At 37.8% G+C, this 13,193-nt stretch overlaps 1 protein-coding gene across 1 annotated transcript in view; it reads left to right on the forward strand.

Moving 5' to 3' along the window:
• LOC133570670 (uncharacterized) overlaps window positions 1-13,193 on the forward strand; it is a 177,992-nt gene that overhangs the window by 22,803 nt on the left and 141,996 nt on the right. The window contains exon 2 of the mRNA XM_072916538.1: window positions 2,162-2,384. Coding sequence (XP_072772639.1) covers window positions 2,162-2,384 — 223 coding nt within the window. The remainder of the gene's footprint in view (window positions 1-2,161; window positions 2,385-13,193) is intronic.

Raw genomic sequence — 13,193 nt, forward strand, 5'->3', positions numbered from 1 at the left:
AAAGACTATTTACATAATCATACTCCATTTAGAACAGTTTAAAATGCCGTGAAACCTCGTTAAATGCCTTTTCTGTCAATGCTGTGTTCGCTGTGAGCTGGTTTGTTTTCAACGAATTCAATATGGCGACCGCGTTGCTAGGGGATTGGCAGGCGGAAGTGACGTAGGTCCGCCCTCGCCTATAGCACTTTTCAGTGCACTCAAAGACGCTTTACAGGATAACAATTTAAATTATTATTATTATGACAGTGTAATATAGTGTATTACACATACATTGCAGTAGTCTACTTTGTGTTGGTGCTAACTTTATTAGCAATAAATACAAATTATGTTGTTTGCACGCACTTCTATTACCTTGATGACATCCATCCATCCATTTTCCGACCGCTTGTCTTTTTTCGGGATTGGGGGGGGGGGGGGGGGGGTGCTGGAGCCTATCTCAGCTGCATTCGGGCGGACATATCATGAAAATTCAATCAACTGATGCTTGTTATTACGAATACACTATTTGCACAATTGTAAATGATTATATATTTAAGTAAATATTTAATGAAATAAATGTTAAATAATAAAAATGGCTTTAATATACTGTACACAAATTGAACATGCATCAATATTTTGTTTGTAATCGAATCATGTGGTACCCAAATATTCTCAAAAAATATATATATATTTATATATATATATATATATATATATATACACACTATCTTTCCAAAAGTATTTCGCCACCTGCCTTTACTCACATAAGAACTTTAAGTGCCATCCCATGGAATTGTCCAAAATGTTTTGGTATCCTGGAGCATTCAAAGTTCCTTTCACTGGAACTAAGGGGCCAAGCCCAACTCCTGAAAAACCAACCCCACACCATAATTCCTCCTCCACCAAATTCCACACTCGGCACAATGCAGTCCGAAATGTAGCGTTCTCCTGGCAACCTCCAAACCCAGACTGGTGGATCAGGTTGCCAGATGGAAAAGCGTGATTCATCAGTCCAGAGAAGGTGTCTCCACTGCTGTAGAGTCCAGTGGTGACATGCTTTACACCACTGCATCCCACGCTTTGCATTGGACTTTGTGATGTATGGCTTAGATGTAGCTGCTTGGCCATGGAAAGCCATTCCATGAAGCTCTCTGCGTTCTGTACGTGGGCTAATTGGAAGGTCACATGAAGTTTGGAGCTCTGTAGCAACTGACTGTGCAGAGAGTCTTTGCACTATGCTGACCTCTCTATCAGTTTACGTGGCCTACCACTTGGTGGCTGAGTTGCTGTTGTTCCCAAACTCTTCACTTTTCTTATAATAAAGCCGACAGTTGACTTTGGAATATTTAGGAGCGAGGACATTTCACGACTGGATTTGTTGCACAGGTGGCATCCTATGACAGTTCCACGCTGGAAATCACTGAGAGCGGCCCATTCTTTCACAAAATGTTTGTAGAAACAGTCTCCATGCCTAAGTGCTTGGTTTTATAAGTGATTAGGACACCTGATTGTCATCATTTGGATGAATGGCCAAATACTTTTGTCAATATAGTGTATACATATATATTCTCACGCCAGCACATTTCTTAAGGTGTGAGTGAGGTTCAACCAACATTCTATCGCACGGCCACACTCGCTGGCACTTGTTACACGTGCTTCGCTACACTTCTGTTGTTTTTTTGTTGGGTTTAAGAATGTTGCTTTCGCAGAAGGAAGAACGAGGAGAGAATATTGTGCGTAAAAGTAAAGCCAACCAATCACAGCTCTGCAGTCCTGGTCACCGTTGACGTGAGTTCGGACTATTTTGGAGGTGCACGTGACACGTCAAGTTTGGCTGGTAGGTTGGTAGTGGAAGGAGCGAGTTGGCGTCACTCGATGCTGCAGCACAATGAAACTTGTATCTGTGCAGACTGACTTAATGCAATCATGACGGTATTAAAATCCCAGCAGGAGGTTTTCTATAAGTTGTTATTTTTTATCAATAATTTATGTAATTGCAAAAAACAAGATCAATTACACAATTCATAATAATCAATAACTGATGATTATTCCATGTGTAGAAGAACATCACCAGAAAGTGGTGTCTGTCCACTTGGAAAATATTATATTTGATAGACTAAAAAATATTTGACACATCTGAGCTGAAGTTTGTTTGTGTTGTCTTGCGGGCGTCCAACAGATGAACACTCGTCAAGACGAACGTCCCCTTCAGCAGCAGGAGGATGCACATTCCCCCCACATTAAAGAAGAAGAGGAGGATCTCTGGGTTACTCAGGAGGAAGAGTTTCTTCCAGGGCAGGAGGAGACTGATCTCAGCAAGTTTCCACTGACTATTGTCTCTGTGAAGACTGAAGAGCATGAAGACAAAGCACCTGAGTCCTCACAGCTTCATGACAGTCCAAGTAAGCACATATCATTTTATTCTCAGGGCATTCAATCCATCACAACTGGACTGTTCACTTTGTCTTAGAAGACTAATCCAAGTAGGCTTCATCACTTCATGCTCATACACTTCAAGTCTTAAATCTAATCATTGGAATTTAGAGGGGAACTGGACATTTTTGGGGAATTTATTCTATCGTTCACAATCATTATAAAAGACATGAGGGTGGATATATAGAAATAAATAAATCACATTCTAACTAGGGCTGGGCGATATGGCCTTTTATTAATATGTGGATATGTTTAATCCATGTCACGATACACCATATATATGTGGATATGTTTAGGCCATGTCACGATACACCATATATATGTGGATATGTTTAGGCCATGTCACGATACACCATATATATGTGGATATGTTTAGGCCATGTCACGATACACCATATATATGTGGATATATGTTTAGGCCATGTCACGATACACCATATATATGTGGATATGTTTAGGCCATGACACGATACACCATATATATGTGGATATGTTTAGGCCATGTCACCATACATCATATACTGTATATGTGGATATGTTTAGGCCATGTCACGATACACCATATATATGTGGATATGTTTAGTCCATGTCACCATACACCATATATATGTGGATATGTTTAGTCCATGTCACGATACACCATATATATGTGGATATGTTTAGGCCATGTCACGATACACCATATATATGTGGATATGTTTAGGCCATGTCACGATACACCATATATATGTGGATATATGTTTAGGCCATGTCACGATACACCATATATATGTGGATATGTTTAGGCCATGACACGATACACCATATATATGTGGATATGTTTAGGCCATGTCACCATACATCATATACTGTATATGTGGATATGTTTAGGCCATGTCACGATACACCATATATATGTGGATATGTTTAGTCCATGTCACCATACACCATATATATGTGGATATGTTTAGTCCATGTCACAATACACCATATATATGTGGATATGTTTAGGCCATGTCACGATACACCATATATATGTGGATATGTTTAGTCCACGTCACGATACACCATATATATGTGGATATGTTTAGGCCACTTTACGATACACCATATATTTGGATATGTTTAGGCCACGTCACGATACACCATATATATGTGGATATGTTTAGGCCATGTCGCGATACACCATATATATGTGGATATGTTTAGTCCATGTCACGATACACCATATATATGTGGATATGTTTAGGCCATGTCACCATACACCATATATATGTGGATATGTTTAGTCCATGTCACGATACACCATATATATGTGGATATGTTTAGGCCATGTCACCATACACCATATATATGTGGATATGTTTAGGCCATGTCACCATACACCATATACTGTATATGTGGATATGTTTAGGCCATGTCACGATACACCATATACATGTGGATATGTTTAGGCCATGTAACGATACACCATATATATGTGGATATGTTTAGTCCATGTCACCACACACCATATATATGTGGATATGTTTAGTTCATGTCACGATACACCATATATATGTGGATATGTTTAGGCCATGTCACGATACACCATATATATGTGGATATGTTTAGTCCATGTCACCATACACCATATATATGTGGATATGTTTAGTCCATGTCACAATACACCATATATATGTGGATATGTTTAGGCCATGTCACGATACACCATATATATGTGTATATGTTTAGTCCACGTCACGATACACCATATATATGTGGATATGTTTAGGCCACTTTACGATACACCATATATTTGGATATGTTTAGGCCACGTCACGATACACCATATATATGTGGATATGTTTAGGCCATGTCGCGATACACCATATATATGTGGATATGTTTAGTCCATGTCACGATACACCATATATATGTGGATATGTTTAGGCCATGTCACCATACACCATATATATGTGGATATGTTTAGTCCATGTCACGATACACCATATATATGTGGATATGTTTAGGCCATGTCACGATACACCATATATATGTGGATATGTTTAGTTCATGTCACGATACACCATATATATGTGGATATGTTTAGGCCATGTCACGATACACCATATATATGTGGATATGTTTAGTCCATGTCACCATACACCATATATATGTGGATATGTTTAGTCCATGTCACAATACACCATATATATGTGGATATGTTTAGGCCATGTCACGATACACCATATATATGTGTATATGTTTAGTCCACGTCACGATACACCATATATATGTGGATATGTTTAGGCCACTTTACGATACACCATATATTTGGATATGTTTAGGCCACGTCACGATACACCATATATATGTGGATATGTTTAGGCCATGTCGCGATACACCATATATATGTGGATATGTTTAGTCCATGTCACGATACACCATATATATGTGGATATGTTTAGGCCATGTCACCATACACCATATATATGTGGATATGTTTAGTCCATGTCACGATACACCATATATATGTGGATATGTTTAGGCCATGTCACGATACACCATATATATGTGGATATGTTTAGGCCATGTCACCATACACCATATACTGTATATGTGGATATGTTTAGGCCATGTCACGATACACCATATACATGTGGATATGTTTAGGCCATGTAACGATACACCATATATATGTGGATATGTTTAGTCCATGTCACCACACACCATATATATGTGGATATGTTTAGTTCATGTCACGATACACCATATATATGTGGATATGTTTAGTTCATGTCACGATACACCATATATATGTGGATATGTTTAGGCCATGTCACGATACACCATATATATGTGGATATGTTTAGGCCATGTCACGATACACCATATATATGTGGATATGTTTAGGCCACTTTACGATACACCATATATTTGGATATGTTTAGGCCACGTCACGATACACCATATATATGTGGATATGTTTAGGCCATGTCGCGATACACCATATATATGTGGATATGTTTAGTCCATGTCACGATACACCATATATATGTGGATATGTTTAGTCCATGTCACGATACACCATATATATGTGGATATGTTTAGGCCATGTCACGATATGTTTAGGCCATGTCACGATACACTATATATATGTGGATATGTTTAGTCCATGTCACGATACACCATATATATGTGGATATGTTTAGGCCATGTCACGATACACCATATATATTTGGATATGTTTAGGCCATGTCACCATATACTGTATATGTGGATATGTTTAGGCCATGTCACGATACACCATATACATGTGGATATGTTTAGGCCATGTCACGATACACCATATATATGTGGATATGTTTAGTCCATGTCACCATACACCATATATATGTGGATATGTTTAGTCCATGTCACGATACACCATATATATGTGGATATGTTTAGTTCATGTCACGATACACCATATATATGTGGATATGTTTAGTCCATGTCACGATACATCATATATATGTGGATATGTTTAGTCCATGTCACGATACACCATATATATGTGGATATGTTTAGGCCATGTCACGATACACCATATATATGTGGATTTGTTTAGTCCACGTCACGATACACCATATATATGTGGATATGTTTAGGCCACTTTACGATACACCATATATTTGGATATGTTTAGGCCACGTCACGATACACCATATATATGTGGATATGTTTAGGCCATGTCGCGATACACCATATATATGTGGATATGTTTAGTCCATGTCACGATACACCATATATATGTGGATATGTTTAGGCCACGTTACGATACACCATATATATGTGGATATGTTTAGGCCACGTCACGATACACCATATATATGTGGATATGTTTAGGCCATGTCACCATACACCATATACATGTGGATATGTTTAGTCCATGTCACGATACACCATATATATGTGGATATGTTTAGTCCATGTCACGATACACCATATATATGCAGATATGTTTAGGCCATGTCACGATACACCATATATATGTGGATATGTTTAGGCCATGTCATGATACACCATATATATGTGGATATGTTTGGGCCATGTCATGATACACCATATACATGTGGATATGTTTGGGCCATGTCACGATACACCATATATATGTGGATATGTTTAGGCCATGTCACGATACACCATATATATGTGGATATGTTTGGGCCATGTCACGATACACCATATATATGTGGATATGTTTAGGCCATGTCACGATACACCATATATATGTGGATATGTTTAGTCCATGTCACGATACACCATATATATGTGGATATGTTTAGGCCACGTCACGATACACCATATATATGTGGATATGTTTAGGCCATGTCACGATACACCATATATATGTGGATATGTTTAGTCCATGTCACGATACACCATATATATGTGGATATGTTTAGGCCATGTCACGATACACCATATACATGTGGCTATGTTTGGGCCATGTCACGATACACCATATATATGTGGATATGTTTAGGCCATGTCACGATACACCATATATATGTGGATATGTTTGGGCCATGTCACGATACACCATATATATGTGGATATGTTTAGGCCATGTCACGATACACCATATATATGTGGATATGTTTAGTCCATGTCACGATACACCATATATATGTGGATATGTTTAGGCCATGTCACGATACACCATATATATGTGGATATGTTTAGTCCACGTCACGATACACCACATATATGTGGATATGTTTAGGCCACTTTACGATACACCATATATTTGGATATGTTTAAGCCACGTCACGATACACCATATATATGTGGATATGTTTAGGCCATGTCGCGATACACCATATATATGTGGATATGTTTAGTCCATGTCACGATACACCATATATATGTGGATATGTTTAGTCCATGTCACGATACACCATATATATGTGGATATGTTTAGGCCACGTCACGATACACCATATATATGTGGATATGTTTAGGCCATGTCACCATACACCATTTAATGTATATGTGGAAATGTTTAGGCCATGTCACCATACACCATATACATGTGGATATGTTTAGTCCATGTCACGATACACCATATATATGTGGATATGTTTAGTCCATGTCACCATACACCATATATATGTGGATATGTTTAGGCCATGTCACGATACACCATATATATGTGGATATGTTTGGGCCATGTCATGATACACCATATACATGTGGATATGTTTGGGCCATGTCACGATACACCATATATATGTGGATATGTTTGGGCCATGTCACGATACACCATATATATGTGGATATGTTTGGGCCATGTCACGATACACCATATATATGTGGATATGTTTAGGCCATGTCACGATACACCATATATATGTGGATATGTTTAGTCCATGTCACGATACACCATATATATGTGGATATGTTTAGTCCATGTCACGATACACCATATATATGTGGATATGTTTAGGCCATGTCACGATACACCATATATATGTGGATATGTTTAGTCCACGTCACGATACACCATATATATGTGGATATGTTTAGGCCACTTTACGATACACCATATATTTGGATATGTTTAGGCCACGTCACGATACACCATATATATGTGGATATGTTTAGTCCATGTCGCGATACACCATATATATGTGGATATGTTTAGTCCATGTCACGATACACCATATATATGTGGATATGTTTAGGCCACGTCACGATACACCATATATATGTGGATATGTTTAGGCCATGTCACCATACACCATTTAATGTATATGTGGAAATGTTTAGGCCATGTCACCATACACCATATATATGTGGATATGTTTAGTCCATGTCACGATACACCATATATATGTGGATATGTTTGGGCCATGTCACGATACACCATATATATGTGGATATGTTTGGGCCATGTCACGATACACCATATATATGTGGATATGTTTGGGCCATGTCACGATACACCATATATATGTGGATATGTTTGGGCCATGTCACGATACACCATATATATGTGGATATGTTTGGGCCATGTCACCATACACCATATATATGTGGATATGTTTAGTCCATGTCACGATACACCATATACATGTGGATATGTTTAGTCCATGTCACGATACACCATATACATGTGGATATGTTTGGGCCATGTCACGATACACCATATACATGTGGATATGTTTGGGCCATGTCACGATACACCATATATATGTGGATATGTTTGGGCCATGTCACCATACACCATATATATGTGGATATGTTTAGTCCATGTCACGATACACCATATACATGTGGATATGTTTAGTCCATGTCACGATACACCATATACATGTGGATATGTTTGGGCCATGTCACGATACACCATATACATGTGGATATGTTTGGGCCATGTCACCATACACCATATATATGTGGATATGTTTAGTCCATGTCACGATACACCATATATATGTGGATATGTTTGGGCCATGTCACGATACACCATATATATGTGGATATGTTTGGGCCATGTCACGATACACCATATATATGTGGATATGTTTGGGCCATGTCACCATACACCATATATATGTGGATATGTTTAGTCCATGTCACGATACACCATATACATGTGGATATGTTTAGTCCATGTCACGATACACCATATACATGTGGATATGTTTGGGCCATGTCACGATACACCATATACATGTGGATATGTTTGGGCCATGTCACGATACACCATATATATGTGGATATGTTTGGGCCATGTCACCATACACCATATATATGTGGATATGTTTAGTCCATGTCACGATACACCATATACATGTGGATATGTTTAGTCCATGTCACGATACACCATATACATGTGGATATGTTTGGGCCATGTCACGATACACCATATACATGTGGATATGTTTGGGCCATGTCACCATACACCATATATATGTGGATATGTTTAGTCCATGTCACGATACACCATATACATGTGGATATGTTTAGTCCATGTCACGATACACCATATATATGTGGATATGTTTAGTCCATGTCACCATACACCATATATATGTGGATATGTTTGGGCCATGTCACGATACACCATATACATGTGGATATGTTTGGGCCATGTCACCATACACCATATATATGTGGATATGTTTAGTCCATGTCACCATACACCATATATATGTGGATATGTTTGGGCCATGTCACGATACACCATATATATGTGGATATGTTTGGGCCATGTCACGATACACCATATATATGTGGATATGTTTAGTCCATGTCACGATACACCATATATATGTGGATATGTTTAGGCCATGTCACGATACACCATATATATGTGGATATGTTTAGTCCATGTCACGATACACCATATATATGTGGATATGTTTAGTCCATGTCACGATACACCATATATATGTGGATATGTTTAGTCCATGTCACGATACACCATATATATGTGGATATGTTTAGGCCATGTCACGATACACCATATATATGTGGATATGTTTAGCCCATGTCACGATACACCATATATATGTGGATATGTTTAGGCCATGTCACGATACACCATATATATGTGGATATGTTTAGTCCACGTCACGATACACCATATATATGTTGATATGTTTAGGCCACTTTACGATACACCATATATTTGGATATGTTTAGGCCACGTCACGATACACCATATATATGTGGATATGTTTAGGCCATGTCGCAATACACCATATATATGTGGATATGTTTAGTCCATGTCACGATACACCATATATATGTGGATATGTTTAGGCCATGTCACCATACACCATTTAATGTATATGTGGAAATGTTTAGGCCATGTCACCATACACCATATACATGTGGATATGTTTAGTCCATGTCACGATACACCATATATATGTGGATATGTTTAGTCCATGTCACCATACACCATATATATGTGGATATGTTTAGGCCATGTCACGATACACCATATATATGTGGATATGTTTTGTCCATGTCACGATACACCATATATATGTGGATATGTTTAGGCCATGTCACGATACACCATATATATGTGGATATGTTTAGTCCACGTCACGATACACCATATATATGTGGATATGTTTAGGCCACTTTACGATACACCATATATTTGGATATGTTTAGGCCACGTCACGATACACCATATATATGTGGATATGTTTAGGCCATGTCGCGATACACCATATATATGTGGATATGTTTAGTCCATGTCACGATACACCATATATATGTGGATATGTTTAGGCCATGTCACCATACACCATATATATGTGGATATGTTTAGTCCATGTCACGATACACCATATATATGTGGATATGTTTAGGCCATGTCACGATACACCATATATATGTGGATATGTTTAGGCCATGTCACCATACACCATATACTGTATATGTGGATATGTTTAGGCCATGTCACGATACACCATATATATGTGGATATGTTTAGTCCATGTCACCACACACCATATATATGTGGATATGTTTAGTTCATGTCACGATACACCATATATATGTGGATATGTTTAGGCCATGTCACGATACACCATATATATGTGGATATGTTTAGTCCATGTCACCATACACCATATATATGTGGATATGTTTAGTCCATGTCACAATACACCATATATATGTGGATATGTTTAGGCCACTTTACGATACACCATATATTTGGATATGTTTAGGCCACGTCACGATACACCATATATATGTGGATATGTTTAGGCCATGTCGCGATACACCATATATATGTGGATATGTTTAGTCCATGTCACGATACACCATATATATGTGGATATGTTTAGTCCATGTCACGATACACCATATATATGTGGATATGTTTAGTCCATGTCACCATACATCATATATATGTGGATATGTTTGGGCCATGTCACGATACACCATATATATTTGGATATGTTTAGGCCACGTCACGATACACCATATATATGTGGATATGTTTAGGCCATGTCGCGATACACCATATATATGTGGATATGTTTAGTCCATGTCACGATACACCATATATATGTGGATATGTTTAGGCCATGTCACCATACACCATATATATGTGGATATGTTTAGTCCATGTCACGATACACCATATATATGTGGATATGTTTAGGCCATGTCACCATACACCATATATATGTGGATATGTTTAGGCCATGTCACCATACACCATATACTGTATATGTGGATATGTTTAGGCCATGTCACGATACACCATATACATGTGGATATGTTTAGGCCATGTAACGATACACCATATATATGTGGATATGTTTAGTCCATGTCACCACACACCATATATATGTGGATATGTTTAGTTCATGTCACGATACACCATATATATGTGGATATGTTTAGGCCATGTCACGATACACCATATATTTGGATATGTTTAGGCCACGTCACGATACACCATATATATGTGGATATGTTTAGGCCATGTCGCGATACACCATATATATGTGGATATGTTTAGTCCATGTCACGATACACCATATATATGTGGATATGTTTAGGCCATGTCACCATACACCATATATATGTGGATATGTTTAGTCCATGTCACGATACACCATATATATGTGGATATGTTTAGGCCATGTCACGATACACCATATATATGTGGATATGTTTAGGCCATGTCACCATACACCATATACTGTATATGTGGATATGTTTAGGCCATGTCACGATACACCATATACATGTGGATATGTTTAGGCCATGTAACGATACACCATATATATGTGGATATGTTTAGTCCATGTCACCACACACCATATATATGTGGATATGTTTAGTTCATGTCACGATACACCATATATATGTGGATATGTTTAGTTCATGTCACGATACACCATATATATGTGGATATGTTTAGGCCATGTCACGATACACCATATATATGTGGATATGTTTAGGCCATGTCACGATACACCATATATATGTGGATATGTTTAGGCCACTTTACGATACACCATATATTTGGATATGTTTAGGCCACGTCACGATACACCATATATATGTGGATATGTTTAGGCCATGTCGCGATACACCATATATATGTGGATATGTTTAGTCCATGTCACGATACACCATATATATGTGGATATGTTTAGTCCATGTCACGATACACCATATATATGTGGATATGTTTAGGCCATGTCACGATATGTTTAGGCCATGTCACGATACACTATATATATGTGGATATGTTTAGTCCATGTCACGATACACCATATATATGTGGATATGTTTAGGCCATGTCACGATACACCATATATATTTGGATATGTTTAGGCCATGTCACCATATACTGTATATGTGGATATGTTTAGGCCATGTCACGATACACCATATACATGTGGATATGTTTAGGCCATGTCACGATACACCATATATATGTGGATATGTTTAGTCCATGTCACCATACACCATATATATGTGGATATGTTTAGTCCATGTCACGATACACCATATATATGTGGATATGTTTAGTTCATGTCACGATACACCATATATATGTGGATATGTTTAGTCCATGTCACGATACATCATATATATGTGGATATGTTTAGTCCATGTCACGATACACCATATATATGTGGATATGTTTAGGCCATGTCACGATACACCATATATATGTGGATATGTTTAGTCCACGTCACGATACACCATATATATGTGGATATGTTTAGGCCACTTTACGATACACCATATATTTGGATATGTTTAGGCCACGTCACGATACA

Source organism: Nerophis lumbriciformis, linkage group LG28, assembly GCF_033978685.3.
Source record: "Nerophis lumbriciformis linkage group LG28, RoL_Nlum_v2.1, whole genome shotgun sequence".
In the NCBI taxonomy this organism is placed as follows: domain Eukaryota; kingdom Metazoa; phylum Chordata; class Actinopteri; order Syngnathiformes; family Syngnathidae; genus Nerophis; species Nerophis lumbriciformis.